The following is a 23,792-nucleotide window of genomic DNA, read 5'->3' on the forward strand; positions in this document are numbered from 1 at the left end:
GCCAGAAGGAGAAATATATTTGAAGTCACGGGCCACACTCTGTAATAAAACAAATAATGAAATATACCACTTTAAATAATACTTTTTCCTGATTACTTTCATTTACACACCATTTTACTTGCCTTACTATCTTTATCTTTGACAGTATTGTTTTTTCAAGATTTTTCAAATTGATGTTTAATTTCATGATGTCTCTTAACATTAAACTCTTTAATTACAGCAACTTTTAGACTTTTTTCCCCTTTTTCTGCGCTACAACTGAACACTCTTGCCCCTTTTAGACTCTTTGGCCTGTTTTTTTGCTCTACAACTGAGCACTCTCTCCGCTTTTAGACACTTCGTGCGCTACAACTGAGCACTCTCTCTGCTTTTAGACACTTCGTGCGCTACAACTGTGCACTCTCTCCGCTTTTAGACAGTGCGCTACGTTTTTCTGCGCTACTACTTCACTCTCGCCACTTTTAGACTCTTTGCCCCGTTTCTGACACCTAGCGTTCAAACCTTATATCTCACATTATAAAAACCTGCTTAACAGCGGGCCAACTTTCATTCTATTTCTAAAATACCTAATAGCCGCTCCAAAAAAGGAAACGGGCCGCAAATGGCCTGTGGGCCATAGTTTGGACACCCCTGTACTAAGTCCACTTTAATCTCAGACCAAACCCCTTTTAGGACCCATGTGCATTGTTCCACCATACGAAACCCATTGCATTTCTTTTCTGGTTATCAGTTGAGCTGCTTATACAGGATCTACATGGGCATTTTATCAGGGACAGCATGGGCAGCAAGGAGAATCACAGGAATTTAATAATACAAACAAATGAATGGACTAAATGACAAATCGAAACAATCATCCAGACTGTTCTACCACACCACTGCCCCCACATCCAGACTGTTCCACATCCCACATGAGCAGCCACCTCCAGTAAAGTGCCTTTTATAGATGTGTCTCATTGTTACAAAACAGCTTGAGATTGAGACTTTAAAAGGTTTTTAAGACAGTGTAGTAAAGGCAGGAAATGTTGGTTTTCTAAAGAATCATGTTTTTGAATTTTAATATAATTTTAAAGGATTTAAAAAATATTCTTAATTCACAATTGATGATACTGAGGCACACAATGAAGCCTTGTCAAAAGCTAACTTATGATAGCTTTTCACATCAAATTTGTACATAGTTTACTAAGGGTGGAGGAAAAAATAGATTCGAGCTGGAGTTGCGTTTGTAACATTAAACGATTCAGAATTGATTCTCATTTTCAAAAAATAGTTTTTTTGCAGGTGCAGCTACTGTCGCGCAGAGCTTTTTAACCTTACCACGGAGATCAGCTACTGTCTTGCGGAACTCCTTAACTGATAAAGAGCTCTGCAGGACAGTAGCTGAGCTCCGCAGGACAGTAGATGGACTCCGTGAGACAGTTAAAAAGCTCTGCGAGACAGTTAAAAAGCTAAATAGCTAGTTTATTACCTTGAAAAACAAGCTGGGCTACCTATGTTAACCCAAACTAGAGCACTGAATTATTAGTGGGGTGTTCCTGTGCTGCTTAACTTAGCAACTGTTCAAGGTTAAAATCCCACACTTCAAACAAAAAGAGCCAATCAGCTCTTATGCTCCTTACACTGTGAATGGAAAACTGTCAGCATGCTACTGAGGAAAGCTGCCCATTATGGGGATCTGTGCAAGCGCAGTAGCTACACAAAGCCAAAAAATTTTTCTTTGTTTGTGCATTATGGAGTCTAATGCAAAAACTGTTCACTTATCAGTGATTAAGAATTTGTTATCAAAATAGTAACTAGACCATGTAGTTTAGAGTATTTTGGTCTCTCCCCTCTCAAACTGATTCTACTTATTTAGGCCTGACACGATAGTTACATAACTGATGTACAATATATGGATAAAGGCCACCAGACTACAGAGAAGCTTCTTCCCACACACCATCACACTAATGAACAGTTCAAAACTACAACATATTACATACTGCTGCACTCAGCACTTTATATACAATTTGGCACATTTTTTTTTTTAAGTTTACAGGTGTGTTTGTGTATGTGTGTGAATATAGGTGTAGGTGTGTGTCTAGGATGGCTAATATGTTGGTTTTTTTTTTTAATATGGGCTTTTACTGTGAAATGTTGTCAGTTGTTGTGCACTGTGAGCTACTGTAACAAAACACAAATTCCTTGCGTGTATGAGAATACTTGGCCAATAAAGTCAGATTCTGATTCTGATTAATAGTTTACTGCACTTTAAAAGGGCAAGATTGCATTATTACACAAATATATTAGCATTATATCAGTAGCATAAAACTGTCTCTTTAAATTGACAATAATACCATTTATCGCATTACAATTTCCTCTTACTATTTTATTCTCTGAAACCAATTTAAAATACTCGTTAAATGCACTGTATAGTACATTAGGTTTATGAATTAACTTATATTTATATATTACATATAGGACAAATATATAGCTTTATGTCTTAACAAAGCAAACATGTGTGTGTAGGAAGTGGTCTATGCCAGACCTGTCTATTGAGCAGTGTGAGGCTTCATTAATGTTACCGACTGCAGACAGACACAAATAGCAGAAAAACTAATGAGAGACAGAGAGTCAGCCAACACCTACCACATAAACAAAGAACAAATCACACACACACACTCACACACACTCACACACACACACAGCATTAAGTGCCAGAACTGTGATTCCCAGAGCTCTGAGGATGAATTGTGAAAGGAAATGGCTTTAGTACGCTACGTTCAATAACACAATCGAACGAACACCTCCAGAATACGCCCAATAATCAAATTCTCCCCATTGCAGACGATCATCTGGAAGTGTGTAATTATACAGGGTGTCAGTCATTTAGCAAGCCTACAGTAATTAAACTTTAACTCCTGGTGTTGCTGGAATATTGCCATTCTTATGCTGATTTATAGAGGTGATACAGCACATCACGTACGTTACTAAATGTCTCATTAAATGTCTCACGACTCATTAAGTGTGTCAAGATGGTTTTGACTTTTCTGCCGATGTATTCACCCGTGATTGACTAATGACCCCCCAATTCCCTAATGATAATGAGGAGGTGTAACGAGTAGGTAAACAGGTGCTGAGGAGACACACACACACACACGCACGCACATTCATCCGCATACACAGAGCAAGAGATCTTTCATATTCAGATTTATATGATTAGCAGACAGATGGCAGAGGATCAGTCATCAGTCTCCATCGGATTCGGTGTGTGTGCCAGAAACCAAATCAAGAGTTTTTAAATAAGTACGGGCGCTGCTCAGCCGTGTTGACGCGACCCAGGTCTATCAGCAGCAGCTATTTCACATACAATAACATAGCGGCTTCAAAACATAAAGCCTAATAATCCTGGTTTATGCAGTTCATCTGAAAGTGCATAATTACAGTGAGAGCCATTTGGCAGGCAGACCTATCATAATTAAGTCCTACCTGACGGTGAAGTTGGCACTGCAAATAAAAAAAATAAAAATAAATAAACTAGCTTTGTTCATTAGTGCTGCTTTTGTCACTTGGATTTACTCTGTTGATACCATCTGGCAATCAGCCACGTGTGCATACACCCAAAAGAGGCGGACTTGGTTTCACTCAGCTAACTAACTTAGCGGTCAGCTTAACACTAACAAACATCTCTGAAGAACAAATCTTAGTTTAGCAAAGCAAAGTAGCATTAAGAAAGACTGCAACTGGCATTTAGTCATTTTCGTTTTCACAGTTACATAGTTCTTGGACAAAAACTACCTCCCAACAGAAAGAATGACATATTTTCATATCCCAATTTGAATTTAAAAGATCGATACATTTTGGAACAAGATAAACCAGACAAGCAAAAATGTTTAGTAAGCTAATACCACAGTGGCGATCAGTGATGTCAGTAACGCGTTACTCTAATCTGACCCTTTTTTTCAGTAACGAGTAATCTAACGCGTTACTATTTCCAATCCAGTAATCAGATTAAAGTTACTTATCCAAGTCACTGTGCGTTTCTCTCTCTCTCTCCACCTCATCTCCTCCACACACACACACACACCGCTCCCTTACCCATTACCCCTCCGCTCTTCCCCAATCACACGCGTCTCGCTTTCTCCCCTGTCTCTCTCTCTCGCGCGCTCGGCGTGTCTTTAGTTTCCGCCCGTTTTCGTTTTTCGCCAGTTCTCGCCAGTTATAAAGACGTTTTTTTTGCGGCCGCGTCCCAATTCACTAGCCAGGGCAGCAGTCTGCCACAAATTTGATTGGCAGAGGAGAGCATTTAAAGATTTTACACCACACGTGATTGGAAGTTCACTGTGGCGCAGAGCGCACATACCGTAAAGTTCCGGTGCTTTAAATGAACACTGTCAGAATTAAATCCTTCTCAGTAGTTGGGTCCAGTATGGGTCCGTATTGAACAACGTCTGGGTCCGGACCCGGACCGCAGTCTGCAAATATGTGATCCCTGGTCTAGACCATATACACGGTTCTGTTTTATAAAACCACTCCCTGCTGCCCTGCAGAGAACAACAGGTTCAATGTTCAGTTTCACAGTGTTAAATATGTCAGGTCAAGAAAGACTTTCTTTATTTTATATATTTTATTAAAACAAGTATTTATGTTTAGTAAAATCAAGAAATACCATATTTTATTTTTTATAAAAAAATATTTATGTTAAGTTAATTTTTTTATTTTTATAAAAAAAACTTATTTTTTTAGGAAATAGTTCAGCTTAATAGAGATAAATTGTTGCTGTTAAAAATGCATTTTCCAATAAAGGGAGTATTGGCAAAACTGGTTATAATGTTTATGTTAAGGCGGTGGGAGGTGGTGTCTGCAGCTGCTGAAAGTAACTAATAAAGTAACTTGTAAAGTAACTTAGTTACTTTTAAAATCAAGTAATCCATAAAGTAGCTAAGTTACTTTTTAAAGGAGTAATCAGTAATCGGATTACTTTTTCAAAGTAACTATACCATCACTGGTGGCGATACAGAGCGATGTCAGCAGCCTGCAGGGTAAGGAAGTTAACAGAGCTGTAGTAATGCTAACAATGCAGTAGCAATGCTAACCTGGCTAGCGATGCTAGCATGATGCAATAGCAATGCTAAAAGATTGCAGTAGCGATGCTCACAATGCAGTTGAGTGATACTAACGGGGTGCAGTATCAATGCCAATGATGCAGTAGCAAAGCTAAAAGAGTTCAGCAGTGATGCTAACAGGGTGCAGTAGCGATGCTAACAGGGTGCAGTTGCAATGCTAACAGGGTGCAGTAGCGATGCTAACAGGGTGCAGTAGCGATGCTAACAGGGTGCAGTTGCAATGCTAACAGGGTGCAGTAGTGATGCTAACAGGGTGCAGTAGCGATGCTAACAGAGTGGAGTAGCAATGCTAATAAGGTGCAGCCGCAATGCTAACGGGGTGAACTAGCAATGCTAACAGGGTGCAGTAGTGATGCTAACAGGGTGCAGTAGTGATGCTAACAGGGTGCAGTTGCAATGCTAACAGGGTGCAGTTGTAATGCTAACAGAGTGGAGTAGCAATGCTAATAGGGTGTAGCAGCAATGCTAATGGGGTGCACTAGCAATGCTTATGGGGTGCAGTAGCGATGCTTACGGGGTGCAGTAGCAATGCTAATGGGGTGCAGCAGCAATGCTAACGGGGTGCAGTAGTGATGTTAATAATGCGGTAGCAATAAAAAAAAACAATATATGGTCACAAAATTATGTTTTTCACTTGTATTATGCTGATATTTGTTTAGCCTCTTTATCATTGATTATGAAGTATTTGCAGTGTTCTGAAACAGATTACTTTGGAATGTATTCCAAATTAAGTCTTTGTGGTTCAAACACCAATCTATTTAACTGTGTTTGTTCCAGGTTAAAAAATCCAGCTCAAGACCAGCGGGTCATCAGAAAAAAACGTCCATTTACCCTATGCTGGTAAAGAGCTAGTTAAAGAGCTAGCCTACCGAACCCCAGCCTAGCAGGGTTTGTTTTTTCTGGATGACCAGCTGGTCTTCAGGTGGATTTGGTAGCAGGGTAGTCTATAGATTTAGGTGTATTTGACCTGGTTGCTTGTATTAAAAGTATTCAGCTTAATAATAATTAGCCAGTTTTGAAAATGTGTTAGGTTGTGTTCCTATCTCACCTACTGTTATTTTTTATTTTCTGTAACACCTTCACTTTCTTCTGTTCTTTCTCTTCTTCTTACTGTGCCTGCTGACATTTTCCACCCACCATGCCTCTGACTCGACTCTGTGTCTCTAATCATTCAACTCTGCCAACTTTATCTCCACCTTACACCTTCTCTACAGCACGCTCTCTCTCTCTTTCCCTATCTCTCTTTCTCTTTCTTTCTCTCTATCTGTCTGTCTCTCGCTTTCTGTGTCTCTCTCCCACGTTTTTTCTCCCTCAGAGCGATGTAACAGTGTTCCTGTCACTTCCGTTTTTCCTCCTCTTGTGAGTGAGTCGTCCGTCACGGTTTCGTACTCCAAAGTCTGCTTGTATTTTTTTTTTCACCCATCGTCCCACTTTCACAGAAGAGTCTCACGATTGATCTCGTCTTTTCCCTTCTGCCTGTCACTCATCGAACACTGCCTTCATCCGTCCCTAACCCTACAGCCTCTCCTTCATATCCTTTCTCCCCTTCTTTTTTCCTCTCTTTCGGTTGGTCTGAGAGAATGACCCTTATTTTTCCTCCATTTTCCCCCGTTTTGCCCTCTGATCTCTTTCTGTAGTCTTTGATGCTGTTTTTCATTCTGTTCCTCTGCTCTGAAATTTCAGGAGCTTTGAGGTGGGTCATTGGGGTGGGTCTTATCAGCGGCTTTTGTGATTTCATTAGAGTTAAAAAGGAGGCGAAAGAAAGGAAATGATGTTATATTAGATCTCTCGTTCCTTGACACTCTTGCACATATTGCAATTCACTGGTTTTCATCAGGTGTCCCTCAAGGTTCACGTCTGGGTCCTGGCCGTTTTTCTCATTTTCCCTTTTTTCTTCAGACTACCCATCTTGCCAATGTCATGTGCCCTGTCTTAGCATCCCTTCATGATACATGGTAGAACATTACTGAAAATACAGGTAACTACAGATAAATTTGATGCCGAAAAGATAAGGTTATGAAAGGACTTTCAAATATTCCCTATATAGGGTAATGTTTAAAAGAAACATACTATACATACTAAACATACTATACACTGTTTCGAGGATTATTGCTGTGCATTAAATGTTAATATGTGTCCATCTTTCATGATTGCTGTTGTCTTTAGCAAACCTTGTATCTTCCTATAGGTTGAGCATTGATAACTAGTCAAAATGGCTTTTTCTTGTCAGGCTTTTGACCTGGTTCACACCTTTGCTGGTGTGGATTTGCCTTTGTGCTCTGTCTACTTGTTTTGCTTGCCATGTGCTGGTTAGTACATGGATCTGATTTGTTTCTGTTTCTGTCTCGGCCCTGGCCCCACCTAATCATTAGAATCACAAGAAATGCAGCCTCCAAGGCACAGGTTCACAGTTTCTGTGTATAAAGTAGCTTTTTTTTTACATTTTTTTTTATTTAGCATTTCTTTGTCTGGCCTTGTGTGTGTTTATGTTGGTTTCTGTGTGGTTTTGTCAGTTTCTTTAACCTTTTTTTTTTTTATATATTTTGCAGTTTCTGCATTTACATCCACCTTCTCAACTTTCCTTACAACTGTGACATTTCTGACAGCACAGCTTTGGAAAAAAAAAATAAGAGACCACTTACAAATGATAAATTTCTTTGATTTAACCAAATTGAAAACCTCTGGAATATAATCAAGAGGAGGATGGATGATCACAAGCCATCAAACCAAACTGAACTGCTTGAATTTTTGCACCAGGAGTGAAGGCATAAAAGAAGGTTATCCAAAAGCAGCGTGTAAGACTGGTGGAGGAGAACTTGCCAAGATGCATAAAAACTGTGATTAAATCCAGGTTTATTCCACCAAATACTGATTTCTGAATTCTTAAAACTTTATGAATATGAACTTTTTTTCTCCGAATTATTTGAAGACTGAAAGCTCTGAATCTTTTTTTGTTATCTCAGCCATTTCTTATTTTCTGCAAATAAATGCTCTAAATTACCATATATTTATTTATTATTTGGTAGAAATGTTGTCCATAGTTTATAGAATAAAACAACATTGTTCATTTTACTCAAACATAAACCTATAAATAGCTAAATCTGAGGAACTGAATCAGAAACTGAAGTGGTTTCTTAATATTTCCAAAGCTATACATTTCTAGTATATCACACATTTTTAGTATATCAAGCAAACATCTACATTTACATAAATTAATTAGGTTGAATGAACATGACTAAACTGGGTGAAAGTAAATTCTACAAAATACAATTAATTTCTACTTAAAGAAAAATCTCTATATGACAATTTGTGTAATCAAATGTACATTAATAAAATTACACTCAAATGAACTCATATAAAAATTAATTATGCTGCTAGCATTTGAGTAATGAGTCCTTTTTTGGATGTGGGCATGAGGGAGATGATGATGATGTAAAGTGTGTATCTTGTTCTTTCTCCCTTTTATTACAGTATGCAGACCGTTCTGTGTGAAGTTCTAATTCATTTAGATCCCAGTGAAAACACAGACGAGTGATGATAAATGCATTAAACAGCAGGCAATTATCACTTTGAAGTATTTAAGTCCCATATGTACGGTTCTGAAATGTCAGTGCTGTCGAAATTGTCTCCAGGTCTGGGAACAGATGGATTTAATGACATAGTCAGTGAGTTGGAGAGAGAACGAGAGCAAGAACGAGAGAGAGAGAGAGAGAAAGAGGGAGAGGGAGGGAGAGGGAGAGAGAGAGAGAGGGTTGAACAGAGTTGAGTACCTCTCTAAGGTAGCAGGAGATTCCTCGCAGTGCTGCTCCCATAGCTGTTGGGGAGGGAAGCTGAGAGAAACAGAGAGAGAGAGATAAAGTTATTGCAGCTCCTTGAAATGTTTATCTCTCTCCTTACAGGAGTAGACTCAAAGAGACTGTCCATGTGTGGCTGTGTGTATAAGTGTGTGTGTGTCCCTCAGTGTTGGCATCTGTATATTTCCGGGACAAATATATCCTGATGTTCAACATGAATGAATCCTTTTACACTGACTTCTTCCAGCCAGGTAAGAAGATTATTTCTTTAGTAAAGTTGTTTTTGTTGGAGATATGAAGTTTTGTTCATAATCATGGCTTATAATACATATGGGACACATTATCATTGCACAGAAGTACTTATATATAATACATATGGGACATACTTTTACATATCTGTGCACATAATACATATACATACAGCTCTGGAAAAATTACAAGCCCACTTCAGTTTCTGAATTAGTTTCTCTGATTTTGCTACCTAAAGGTATATGTTTGAGTAAAACGAACTTTGTTGTTTTATTCCATAAACTACAGACATTTCTCCCAAATTCTAAATAAAAATAGTCATTTAGAGCATTTATTTGCAGAAAATGAGAAATGGCTGAAATAACAAAAAAGATGCAGAGCTTTCAGACCTCAAATAATGCAAAGAAACAACTTCATATAAATAAAGTTTAGAAATCAATATGTGGTGGAATATCCCTGGTTTTTAATCACAGTTTTCATGCATCTTGGCATGTTTTCCTCCGCCAGTCTTTCACACTGATTTTGGATAACTTTATGCCACTCCTGGTGCAAAAATTCAAGCAGTTCAGTTTGGTTTGATGGCTTGTGATCATCCATCTTTCTCTTGATTATATTCCAGAGCTTTTCAATTTTGTAAAATCAAAGAAATTCAGCATTTTTAAGTGGTCTCTCATTTTTTTCAATATATATATATATTCAACAATAGTATGCACTTATTTTGCATTTTATCAGGTCAGTATTTTATAGCTGCATTCTAAATGTATATTCAGTAACAAACTGTAGTCCATCAGTTTGCTAGCCATCCTCCTCAGGACCGTCACTGAGTGTGTATCATTTGGGTGGTGGAGTATTCACAGCACTGCAATACACAAAATATCCAAAATATCCAGAAAAAACATTAGCCCTGTGTCAAAAAAATCGGCCACTTATTAGGTACTTTACGCCCACAGAGTGGACCAATAATAGTGCTGTGTGTAATAGAGTGGTCAGTAGTTATACACACTTAGTGTTTCCAGTAACACTGTTCTGTCTGATCTTCCAGCACCAACATCACACCTTCTAACAGGTCACCACCTTGTTGGTGTCACAGCAGTGCGTGCTGGAAATGTTCCATCGCCCACATAATACCTGCTCAGCTGTGTTTCTGTGGTGGATCTGACAGGAAAGGATGATCTAAAGCTAAGATAATGTATGAGCAGGTGAGTTTTTATCAGGCGAAAATATTATATGCACACAGATTTAAAAAAAAAGCAAAGAGAAAGCCATTCATTTAGGGTGCAAAACAACCAGATAACCAGCATTAGAGAAAACCTGAAGGGCCTAAAACTAAACTAAAACTAAAAGGACTAAGAACACAAACCAGATCAAAAACAAGCATGCAGTACAATTAAGGGAACATTACAGATTGTTGGCAATACTTCGCAAAGCAAGCGAGCAAAGAGACAAGTACTTATTCACAAAAGAAATGAGGCGAAAAAGGGAAAAAAGTGCAGCGTTTCTAAAGGTCAGGTGAATGGAAAGGTGGGAATGGTCTTTAATCATCTGGAGGAGAACGCATGAAAATAAAGCTCAGTGTTAGGTGGATTGTAAAACATGCAGAGAAACAAGACAGTGGAATTGAAAAGAGAGCATGCAATTGTAACGAGTTTTACTATACTATACTATGTCAAACTAGTTTATGTTTTTTTTTTAAGCACAGGAATGTGTAGTGAAAGTGTATGGTTATGTAAGTATGTGTTTGTGTGTCTTACAGGTGGCGGATGCTCCAAACAGGTGTAGAAGCGCTTCGTCTGGTCTGGTTTCACACGCCTCAGAGCCACCCTTGACTCGCCAATAAACTCATTATGAGTCAGCTTGTCCTCATCACACACCGATAACCTGAAAACAAGAGAGCAAGTGGGAGAGGCAAAGAGGGAGGGAGAGAAAGAGGGGTATAGAGAGGGAAGTAATGAGAGAGAGAGGAAAATGCATATAAATACCTAAAAAGGTCACCAAAAGGTGTGAAAAGTGCTTGAGATTTGTGAAACGAAGAGGCTGCAAATTTGGACTTCCTCTGCAAACTTGACGGAAATTGCTTCTGCCAGATATGTATATTTATGACCGGGATTAGAATGATATTTGCAGTGCTGACAGCCTGTTTTTAAAGGCAGTGATCAAAGGGCCACACAGGACTGCGCTCACTCTCAGAGATAAATGGCTAAATGACTTTCTTTTCTCTCCTGGTTTCATCGCTCCCTTATGAGCAAGGGGAGAACGGGGTAGGAAAGCAGTGGTCCTAGGCCTCGGTTGCCAGGGGATACGTCTCATTTACGATTTGGACACACGGGTATTTTTCCCATTTATTATTGTGTGATAAATTTGTGTGTGGAGGCTGTCTTATTTTCACTACTTACAATGCATACTATAAGTCATATTTTTCCATTTATACATAGTAAATAGTTGTTCCCAGAAGGTGATAAAGATTACAGAAGTCTCAGTTTGGAGTTATAGAGGTTCTTAATGGTGTCCTGGGATAATCCATCGAAAGAAGCTTTAATATGTATGCAGGTCCTACAGATTTTCCAGTATGGGGCAAAGTGTTGGTAGCACATAATATAACATCCCACACATTTTTTTTTAAAACTTGGGGATAGCGCTAGCAATGCAGCTTAGCATCTGTGCCTTAAGGCAAGTTCTTGAGTCGCAGCAGTGTGTGAATGAGCATTGTCCTGTTGGAATACCGCACCAGAGTGTGTAGGGCCACTGGTTGCAGGATTATTTGGATTTTATTATTAACGTAACACTCGACTGTCAAAATGTCTGTAATGAACGCCAAAGGATATCTATCTGGCTTTGTGAGAAAATGCACCCCACCATGACTTCCAGCAGGACTTCTGGACATGTGAAGCGTGACAACAAACCATTCGTCTTGACAAAGAACTAAAGTTTCAAGACCCTCTGCCACCCTGTCTCAATGCCAGATCAACCTCTGACTTCAGTACAGGCCCTTTGACAGCCCAATGGTACTATAAAAAGATCCTAGAACCAGTGGTCCTGGTGGTCCTGAAGTCAGAGGTTGACCTTTGCTAAACGCACACTCCGTTGCGCTACTCTACAGGACAATGCTTGTCTACATACTACTGCTGCTGTCTCATGAGCTTGTCTTGAAGGCACAGATACTATGCCATGGCTAGCTGCATCACCAGACCCATCACCAATTGAATGGATTATCGCAGGACACCATTAGCAACCTCTACAACTCTAGATGCCAGATGTCTGACAGCCTTAAGTGCCAGACTGTGGTCCATCTGTTTGCTAGCTGGTGCTTCCACAAGTGGGTCAGGGGATACGGTTCATTTACGATTTGGACACACAGGTAATTTTCTGTTTATAATTGCATTATAAACTTGAGTGTGGAGGCCGTGTGCTCCTGCTGCTCTAGAGGAAGGCTGCTCCAGGCTGTGGGAATATTCAGGCTTCCATGACGAATTATTAAGGCGTGACCACAAGCGCACAACTTCAGAATGGCAATCGTTCCTGAGGTTTAAATGACACACACACATATACACACACTCACGCAAACATGCTCAGAAGTACACCATGCTCTTTCTCTCTCTCTCTCTCTCTCTCTCTCTCTCTCTCTCTCTCTCTCTCTCTCTCTCTCTCCTTTTTTCTCACATACACACACTCTTACAAACACACAAATGCACAAAGGCAGCAATATTGCCATAAACCTGTACCCAGGGAGGGCTGTGTGGGCTGTCAGCTTGCAGATATTCATAGCCGGAAAGACAGTTCCCGAGACATTTTTAGCTTGGGCTTTTTTGAAGACTTATGAACGCACCCCCACACACACTCACGCGCACACAAACACACACACTACCTCAGGGTCTTCCTGTGCATGTCTTCCTCTGTGATTCCGATGTACGTTAGTGTCTCATTCCAGACCGGATTCAGAGAATTCCTCACCGTTTTGGTTTTCAGCTTATTAGCCTGATGAGAGAAGAGGCTCATTCGTAAACATGCTTGCTAACCTGCTATGTTAGCGAGGCAATCTGGAAAAAAAAAACATGGTAGGTGTGGAGAAGATGTGGGGTAAATGTAGTGACTAATGGAAGGGATGTGAGAATGCCAGTGCCTATGGTTCAAATTCACCCACTTTAGAAGCTCCTGGCAGAAGATGGAGCTTGACATATGGGTCCGACAGGCCGTTGAAATCCATGGGCTTCAGGCCCTGGAGCGAGACAGCAAGAGAGAAGCAAAACAGAGTTTGATAGTTATGATGTCTTAATTTGCAGCTGTAAATGAATTATATATTTTTGCAGCTTTTTTAGAGCAAGTTCTGGTATAAATATATACATTACAATACTATAATTATTCTTTACAATAACTAAAGGTATATGTAAACTAACAATAAAATATTCAAATGTGGCAGCAGAGACATTGCAAAGTTAATGCACTGCAGTTTTCAGTCAGCATGAAGTCACAAAAAAAACAGTAACTTGTTCTTATGGCCTACAACACTGTGACCAGACAGTTTACTATTGTAAAACATTAAACTGTATACCCAAAGGAAGGTAGCCCTGGTACACAAGACTTTACACCTCACCTCATTACTAACTCTAAACAGTTTATTTACTGTATGACATTACTGTAAAATATATATAGCAATTGGTATCAGTGTATTGGGACACATGCATATTCATCATCATTTCAAAATCAAAGATAGTAAAAAAGCAGTACCATATTTTTCGCACTATAACGAGAAAAGGCGCATTATTATTAATAATCTATTTTCTGGTCTTTTTTCATTTACGAGACACTCTCGTCGCTGGGTGGTGGTGAGTAAAGTTAAGTAAACAAAACTGTAACAAAAAAAAGATGTTCTTTTAAAGTTAAATGAGCGCTGGATGTTAATCTACACAGATTTCTCTCCCGAAAACCATTTCTTGGGTGAGTAAAGCGCTTCAGTTTATTTACAGTAAGCTTAGATTCACAATTTTTTCCAGCACTAAGGCTGGAGAATTAGTACTACCCCTAGTGGTAAGCAGCTAATGGCACTAGACTGCGCTTCACTGAGGAACCCTGAGTGCTCCGGTAAGCCAGGGCGATATTAGCAAGCAGTTCGTCCCACGTAGCTTGTTTTAACATGGTGATCGTGCAGGCTACAGTCCTATATACTCACATCTGAACAACAAAAGAGCTAGCACGGTTAGCAACTAATGCTAATACTGCTTCAGCAGTGCTAGCCTGGGTTAGCAGCAGGCTATAGGCCGATAATACTCACCTCTGAATGGGCAAATAGGGCTTAGCAGCTAATGCTAATGCTGGTGCTCCATGGTGATGGAGAACTAAACTGTAACTCCTGAATAACACTGTACTTCAGCAGAGTGGCTTTACTGCGTCTTAATACCTGACTGGTAAAATTCATACATAATGTGATTTCTCAAACTGATGGTGTCAAATGCTGTTGCTTTTGGCGTTAATTTTTCAAAATGTCCTTATTTTTGTGTTTCTATTATGTTTGTATAATGTTTACAGATTAAACATGATTTAGCTCTTGATTTGTATGTTTTTTTTTGTTTTTTTTTTCACCCATTTTCTCTCCAATTTACATGGCCATTTACATGACATTCATTCATACAAGAGACCACAACTAGACATTTTAAAATGAACGAAAAAAAACGATGGAATGAGACCTTTAAGGGTGTAATAACCCTAGAAATGAATGGATCAATTCAATCTGGTGTATATATAGCAGGACATAGCAGGACATTCAAAAAGCTGTTCAGGATTCTTGCTCTTCAGATCCACAGTTCCTAGTTATCAACTACTTTACCCTGTCAGTAAATGTAATCCTCTCCAGCAGAAAATGTTCTCAGATTCACATCCCATTGTTTTTCATGAAACCTTTCATTTCTTTTCTTTCCCTTTCACACAACTAATCAGTGTCATCAGTGTGCACCTGATACTCTTCCCTGAGTCCTTCAACAAACCTCTCCAGAACATAGTGTTAGCGTCTTGTCTTTCAGTTCCCATAATTTCAACACTGCAGCTACAACATTTTTCATGAATCAAGTGTTTTATTAATATCTGGGGCTGAAACAAGCAGCTCAGTGCTCAGCTTTTAGAGGTTTATTTTCTCTTTTGGGGAGACTTCTGAAATGATTCACATTAGCTAGTCATACAAATTACTAAGAGTGCTTCTTATATAAACAGAGGACTGCAGCTTGAAATTGGCCAACATTTTAATCAGCCTTTTTTTTTTAAATTAAATTTACTTTTATCATTTTTTCCCTAGTTTAGCTAAGCTAATTAATCCACCCACTCACTAGGACTTAAAACTTGCAATGCTCCCCACAGACACAGGATTGTGAGTACTGGCAAGTGCCTCCTCCGATACACAAAAAGTCACCACCTGTTTTTTAACCCGTCACTGAGGTCACGCAGGTAAGGGTGAGAAGACGGGCACAACAGCAGGACAAAAATCTATTAAACAAGATAAACAAGAGCAAAACAGAAAGCAAACATAGGTAGCAAAACGACAATAAATAAATAAATAAACAAACAAGACAAAGTAAACTAAACTAAACTACAACAAAAAACAAGCAAAACCAAACCAAGAAAACTAGATTAAGAAAACAAAACAAAACAAAGAAGATTTAACAGATTAAAGTTAACTAAGAAAATAAGAAACAAAGAACAAGCAGCACGAAAACCCAACAGACCTGACAGGAAAACTCAAGCATACAAAATGATGCATAGCATTTGAGGCACACAAACGACTCCATAAGGAACATTACAACAGAGGGGCTTAAATACACAAAGAGGGTGAGGAACACGTGGGCCAGGAAACGAGGGGGTGGGGTTACAAACAAGACACGAGGTGACAGGACAATAACAAAACTAAAAAAAAGCACATGGCTAGGAACACAAGACAGAAAAACAGAGGGCAGAAGCACATGGAACCAAAAGAGGGAAAAACACAAAACAGAGTCAGACTAAAGTGTGACAACTGAGAGCCCAAATATTTGAGCTTAATGTTTTGAAATCTTGAAGATTTGAATGACAAGAAATTTGATAGAATTTAATAGAATTTCAGCAGAGTAAATTGAGTATTGTAGCTCCTTAACATCTGGGATATTGTATTTAATTTGTGGGGTTCAAGTAGCTCCAACTAAAATGCAGTAGACTCACAGAACTTCTGTTGAGAGCGGGATGCCTGTTTATGTGCTTTCCATTATGTGTCCAATTTCTTCACCCTTTTTACATCATTATTTCACTCAAGCAACATTTTGTTTTTAACCTAAATGAGGCGTTAGGCCACCCAACTCGCCTTTTTCACAGGTCAGCATAGAAAACCATTTGCAGTCTAACAGCACTAGGCTTAATACCCCGGAGAGGAGAACAGCTTTATCCCAGCTATCAAGCACTATACTCACCTTAGCTCTAATGATGGTGCAGTGAAGCGAGCTGGTTGCTCTCTCATACCGGAGCTCGAACTCTAATGTGCCTAAAGCCGCTGCGCCAGAATGAAAAGAGAGAAAACGACAGTATTAGCACAATCATCAACGGATGTACAAATAGACTAAATTACAGCCAAATCTCTCTGCTTCTGAAAGATCAACATCTGCTGGTGCTTTTTGTAGTGTTATGAGATTTTAAAGCAATGACAAGCAAACTTTTGGTGCTTCCCTGGGCTAAAATAAAGAGTGCTCATCAGACATTGTTTTTAAGTAATACATTTTTGAACGGGCTAAAAAGTGCACTGAGAGTAGTTAACTGTGTCTGCAGCCCTAAATGTGAGAGGATTATCATCCTGGATATCATTAAGCATAGCTCTGTTTAAACCCATTAAGGCTGATCTGCTGACATAAACGAGCTAGCAATAAAATATATCCAAGTCTATAATAATGTCTGTATTGAATCTATGCTATGTTATGTTATTATTTGCTATGTGGCTCCTGTGTGCCATCATAGTACATTAGGGAACATAGCCTATCAAAGCAGAGCTCTTTCTTTAAATTCTAGTAAATACACTAGTAAAACACCATCTAGACATCCCCCCCCCCCCACAAAGCCAAATACATCCTATAAATACATCACAAGCTTATAAAATATTTAACAATGCTATCTGTGGCAGATTTAAGGCATTGTGTATATGTATCTGCATATTTTAAAAATAATACAATAAATTTATTTTGATCATTGATTTTTGCAAATATGTAAGATTTACACAGTGTAGACAATGCAAACATATTGAATATCATATTTGTCTAATTAGCTGATAGAGAATTCTTCAGGGCTGATCTAATGTTATCCCTCATCAAATCTCTGGTTGCAGTTGTCCGCTTGAGGGGAACAATGTCATTGTAGGATAGTAAGCATGGTTGTGTATTGGGGTTAAGCCAATTGCACATAATAGTCTTTTAGCTGCTGTTAGTAAGTGCAAATTATTTTGCTTATTTTTGGAATAATGATCTCAATCAGTCTTAGAATGTTTTCTTTATTTTAATTCATTTGAACTTGAAAATAAGCAGAAAATGTAATACTGATGTTAAAATTAAAGAAAAAGTTGTTTTGCTTCATTTAGGCCTTACTTAGACCTCACTCATACATACAGCATATATGTTTCAATTTACATATATTTTGTCAAGGTTTCGCCATTAGATTTTTAAAACGTGTATCTTCCCTTAATAAACACAGAAATTAAATGTCAATATGATATTATAGATAAAATATAGTCTCAATATTTAGAAATCACACTGCAAACCAAAAACCTATGTATACATGTTACCAATGTATACATAGTTACAGTATGTATACACGTTACCAAAAGTACAGTAAGGTTTGGAAATCCTACCATGAGCAAGCTTCTTCAAGGTAGCCAGATAGAAAATGGGACCATTTAGAACCCAATATGTCAGTTCCCCTTCCCATTTAAAGTATATGTCCAAGTAAAGTTCAAATCTATCTAATACAGACTTGTAAATACTGGTTACTAGGCTTTTTTAACCTGGTGGTTAAACCATTTTAGACTTTAGAATAAGGGAACTGGACAGACCCAATGAATTCTGTTTGCCTTATGTTCGAAAAAGTACATATACACTAGGGTACAAATTACAGTGGAGATTGGAGGGCATAACCTCCCTAATTAAAACTTGAGCCTGGAAATGCCTGGAAAATGCCTGTAATATAATTTCACACACCCCATTCACTCTTACCTCTTGTCTGCCTGCCTCACTCATATTATTAGTCACGTTTCTTGTGTCTTCATGAAGGCAGTCCCTGCCAGGGCCACTACGTGTGAATAGCTATTTATGTTGCCTTTATTGCCTTCTGTAAATCACTCACACGACGATGTTGGTGTTAGGCTAATTTGCTAATGTACAATTCCACCTTAAACACATATGATGTGTTTTTTAGGGCCTTTGAACGTCTTCAGCTTTTAAGGCGGACCAAAACATTTAAATATGAATCCAAGTTTACTTTTATGTGGACAGTTTATTATATCTACACAACACAAGCAGAAATGTATCCACCTCATAAAGCACTTAATATGGGCTCATCTCATCTCATCTCATTGTCAACCGCTTAATCCGTGAAGGGTCGCGGTGGGGGGGCTGGAGCCTATCCCAGCAGGCATCGGGCGGAAGGCAGGATACACCCTGGACAGGCCGCCAATCCATCGCAGTAATATGGGCTCATATGCGCAAAATATGCGCCTTTTAAGGTGGAAGGGGAAGTGTGACCAATAAATTAAAAGCTTTGTAATCTGGTGGCCGTTGTAGTCAGGGATTTGCTTATATATGCAGTCAATAATCAATAAAGATTATTGTATAACCTGGATTTTTTAGTTTATAAAATACAACCGCTAACTGCCCTGTTCTTTGTTTACTTCCGTTTAGAGGCGGAACTAAGACATGACGCGGCCATGGTGGGCGGGACTGGACGCGCTGGACATCCAACTCCGCCTTCCTGCAGGCTGCAGTCAGTACCCTCTCGGCAGACGCCGTGGTCTAAACACGAATAGACATGAAACTCCTCATAGAACAACGCCAAAACGGTCCTCAGCAGTAGCACTTCCAGCTGGTGTTGGAGTTCCCTAATTTTCTGGTGCAGGGCTTTATTCTCATTGGCCATTTCTGCTGCCGTCACCGCCGTCACTGGAGTTAAACAGTTATCATGATACGGTGCCTCTGTGTCCATGTCGTTCTCCGACTCGGAGTTTGCCTCGGTGTAGGTAGAGTGTAACGTTACTCATTCCAGGGTGGGGTAACTTACAGCTCCACTCTGTAACCTCCTCAGTCCCCCTGCAGTCACTGCGAAGTCTCCCGGTTGGAAATGCTGACCACACACACACACACACACGAGTGTTCAATGTTGGGGTCAACTCAACACACCCTCAAATGCCGGAAATAGAATGACGCCATCTTGTGTAAGAGGGCTATTGGAACTGACGTTAAACGCGTAACGTTATATAATGTCTATGTAAACACATGGTAGAGTTTCACCTTCCCAGAGAGATTTCCCCCTAGTCGAGGATCCCATACGGACATTTACATATTAAGCCCCACCCTCAAGGGATGATGTTCATTGCAATTAAATGTAAAACAGAAATTACACACATAGCGCCATTATGCTATGCACATACTGTACATGCCATGGTATTAACAGTCATGTGATCACTTGTATTAACATTTTCTTTTATATTTCAGGTTAACCCAAAAACCTCAAGACTCTCTCCTTCCCTAAAGGTGGACCCGTCCAACAAGGAGAAGGTGCCCTGGTTCCAGTGCCTCCCATTTGCCCCTCTTACCCTCAAAGCAGCAGGATTAAAAGGTATGTACAAACTACATCATCCAAGGTGTCAAAAGTATTCACAGTCATTACTCAGGTAGAAATAAAGATACTAGGGTTTTAATAATACTTCTGTAGAAGTTAAAGTATCAACTCAAGCTTTTTACTAAAGTAAAAGTGTAAAAGTACTGGTTTCAAAACTACTTAGGGTATAAAAGTGAGAGTAATTTAAAGGGGAAAATGGCATTAAGGATACAAGATTTGGCTGTGCCACAGAAGCCTATAGTGTACTACCCCTGACTATAATGTTATATTAAAATGTTAATGCACTAGACTTTATCTGTTTTAACTACATATATGTACATGTGCATTTTAATACAATGCAAATATTTTAAAGATATTAAACCTAGTTGGGACATTTCGCTCAAGTTCTCTTGACTCTCTGCACGGATCATCTTTTTACCAGGCTAAATACGTCTGCTATGTTCCTGCTGGAGTGTGGCCGTGACGTGTATAAACCAATAGGGTGTCGGAATGGAATATGTTTATACTTCTTATCCAACTACAATCAATTTACAATCATTTATCTGGATAGATTAGGATGGCAAGCCAGAATGAAAACAAGCTGAAGTTAAATAGCACTAAGGAGGGTATTTTTTAAATGTACAGATAATTGTGTGAAAATGTAAAGAGTAAAAGTAAAAAGTCGGCTATGTGTCCCGTCACATTTCCTTCCTCTATTTTTTTAATTAATTTCCGTCCACACAACAACAAAATATCCTTTGTATAGTGCATACATTGCAGTGCATTAAAGACCTCAGCTTTCAGACACCAAAAATGCTGTTTTCAAATAAATGGAAGACCGAAATACAGATCAAATATGGATGCAAAATATTATTATTTTATGATGCACATTATGACACAGAGACTGTCATTTACCCACTGACTGTTTCATGAAAAATTCTGAAATTCACAAATGCTTATATATATATATATATATATATATATATATATATATATATATATATATATGTATGGTTGCGATGAATGCTGCAATTACTGAAGTGATGTATGATAAAGAGGTGAGCCTATGCAAAAGTCTTCATGATTGCGATATGAGGTGATAAAGTGATGATTTATATGTAAGTGATGGCTCCAACTGTTCCAGGTCTAAGATTATGCTTGTGTCAAAAGAATTCTCAGTCATAGAGCTTATCTGATTCATCTAACATCACCACCCACAGGTCGCAGCAGCATGCATTAACATTCTTCACTGTGCCCCAGGCCTAAAGCAATATTAAACTACATTAGAGTGCTGAACATTCCAATATCCAGGATCTAAAGGCATTCTGGAAAGATATTTGCCTGCTTTATCTTAGGCTTATGTGACCAACCAACATTCAGGCATTCCTGGTGGGGGATATTAACCGCTGAACCACTACAAGGAAGCCTGAATCAAAATGTCACTCTAGAAAAGAGAGCAAATTCTCCCCCCCCCCTGGGAAGAGTTCACCTCATTTCACCATACAACATTTCATGCTTGCTGCCATTACATTTAAAATGCTCCAAATACAGGCAGGCTTCACAGGAAATAACTGCTCCGCACTTATTTAATACATTTCATTACTCAGAGAGTCAGTGACTCTGTATAAGCGGAGACATTTCACTTTCTTAGAGGGATAATAATCTACATTTTGCTTCATTTAATTTTTTCCCCTGAAGTCCTCTTATGACATTTGTGCTGTTCTTGTTTCAAAAACACTCATTATTTAGTTTTATGTGACTTTATTCTAGTCTCTATTCATCCCTCAAAGCCCCTGGGAACCTAAATGTGAGTTCTTTCTAATTCTTTCTAATTAAGTTAATATAGCTCCTCAGGGCCCTTAGTGTGAATGTACAGAATGTGAATGTCTTATGAATATCTTCACAAAATGTATTTCAGCAGCATTGTTCCTCTCGGTTCCCCTCTGTTAAATGTAAAATGGGTAATCCCAACAGAAGTAAGGCTATCATCATCATAACCCTGGCCAATCACAACTTAACCATGGCTCCGCCCACTCTTTAAGGGTAAGTGATATACTTTTAAAGTTCTCAGAATTCTACCAAGTGTGGAGATACTTTGAGCTTGTTAGTTAATTGTGTAAAAATTGTGATTTCTTTGCATAGTCAACACTGTGCCCTTACTGCTAAGCATTGTAAGCCTTTTAGAAGCATTGGCTAAAAGTCCTGTATTCTGAAATGCTGAGGGCGAACAGAGGTGGGGTATTAAACAAAAGTTTGTTCTCGTTATCATGTTTTACATGTTTTCACTCCAAGTCTATTTCACACTGGAATTTTCCTTTAATATGTAAATATTAATCTCAGGCATCAACAGGGCCTTGGTAAGCATCTTAGCAAGCTAGCCAGCTATCTGTGTTTGGAACTTCTGAGATTCTTTAAGGCAGGGGTGTCCAAACTACGGCCAAACGAGGTATTTTAGAAATAGAATGAAAGTTGCCCCGCTGTTAAGCAGGTTTTTATAATGTGAGATTCAAAGTTTGAACGCTAGGTGTCAGAAACGGGCCAAAGAGTCGGAGAGGGTGCGCATTTCTAGCGCAGAAAAACGGGGCAAAAGAGTCTAAAAGCGGAGAGGGTGCGCATTTCTAGCGCAGAAAAAACGGGCCAAAGAGTCTAAAAGCGGAGAGGGTGCACATTTCTAGCGTAGAAAAACGGGGCAAAAGAGTCTAAAAGCGGAGAGGGTGCGCATTTCTAGCGTAGAAAAACGGGGCAAAAGAGTCTAAAATCGGAGAGGGTGCGCATTTCTAGCGCAGAAAAACGGGGCAAAAGAGTCTAAAAGCAGAGAGAGTGCGCATTTCTAGTGCAAAAAAACGGGCCAAAGAGTCTAAAAGTTTCCGAAATTAAGGTGTTTTATATTAAGAGACATCATGAAATTAAACATCAATTTGAAAAATCTTAGTTTACACAACACTGTCAAAGATAAAGATAGTTAGTCAAGTAAAATGGTGTGTAAATGAAATAATCAGGAAAAAAGTATTATTTAAAGTGTTATATTTCATTATTTGTTTTATTACGGAGTGTGGCCCGTGACTTCAAATATATTTCTCCTTCTGGCCCCCAACAAAAAAAAGTTTGGACACCCCTGCTTTAAGGTATCATCACAAAAAATGGGCATAGTTTTAGTAACTTCTCTCAGTTTCAAGCACATTGAGCACTCTGCTCTCGCTGTACGCAGAAACTCAGCTAAATCCCTGGCTTCAGACGGGTTAGACGGGCTGGTCCTCAGCATGTGGGCAAAGTGCGAGTCTTGTAGCACTGCAAGGCAAAGCCAGGGGTTAGCCAGCCTGCTGCTCTTCAGGGCACCCTGATGTTGTGTATCTATGACTGTAGCTGGCTGACTTGATGCCTAGCTGTACACGCTGCCTCAGGCAGTGTGGTGATAAAAGCCTCTGTAACCCAATCAGAAAGGCAACAATGTCATTAGCTGTTAGGATTCTTGTCCATTAGGAGAGGGCTAGAATACTAAGCTTGGATTCAAGCATGACTGGATGCATTCCTGCCTCAGAATCCTGTCTGAGGCTGACACAGCCTATATACTGTATATACTCGATTACAGATATCAAAACCTTAAAGATATTTTCTGTCTCAAGGCTGTGTCCGATGCATTTCCATGTGATAGCAGGCTGTCAATCACAATGACCACTTTGGAAGAATATTCTTCAGACTAGTTGTGAGGCACACCAGGCCTCAGAGCCACAGTTTTACCAGTGCTAGGCTAAAAGCTAACCAGTTACATGCTCATCAGCTACCAAACAGGAAACAGTAGTCACAACAGAGGTGTTATGCTATGTTACATGGCTATGTTACATGGCTT

At 39.2% G+C, this 23,792-nt stretch overlaps 2 protein-coding genes across 2 annotated transcripts in view; one reads left to right on the forward strand and one right to left on the reverse strand.

Annotated features, from left to right (window-relative positions):
• The window catches only part of LOC103031685 (major vault protein), a 151,290-nt gene extending 133,726 nt beyond the window's left edge, over positions 1–17,564 (forward strand). The window contains exon 19 of the transcript XR_007427294.1: positions 17,555–17,564. The gene's annotated coding sequence lies outside the window, so the exon portion shown is untranslated. The remainder of the gene's footprint in view (positions 1–17,554) is intronic.
• Positions 1–23,792, reverse strand: part of doc2a (double C2-like domains, alpha) — a 68,009-nt gene that overhangs the window by 23,055 nt on the left and 21,162 nt on the right. Inside the window, exons 3-7 of the mRNA XM_022668488.2 lie at positions 16,564–16,643; positions 13,281–13,355; positions 13,005–13,114; positions 10,894–11,020; positions 8,870–8,929 (exon numbers count right to left, since the gene is read on the reverse strand). Of these exons, the coding sequence (XP_022524209.1) occupies positions 8,870–8,929; positions 10,894–11,020; positions 13,005–13,114; positions 13,281–13,355; positions 16,564–16,643 (452 nt within the window). The remainder of the gene's footprint in view (positions 1–8,869; positions 8,930–10,893; positions 11,021–13,004; positions 13,115–13,280; positions 13,356–16,563; positions 16,644–23,792) is intronic.

The sequence above is a fragment of the Astyanax mexicanus genome, chromosome 19 (genome assembly GCF_023375975.1).
Source record: "Astyanax mexicanus isolate ESR-SI-001 chromosome 19, AstMex3_surface, whole genome shotgun sequence".
NCBI lineage: Eukaryota > Metazoa > Chordata > Actinopteri > Characiformes > Acestrorhamphidae > Astyanax > Astyanax mexicanus.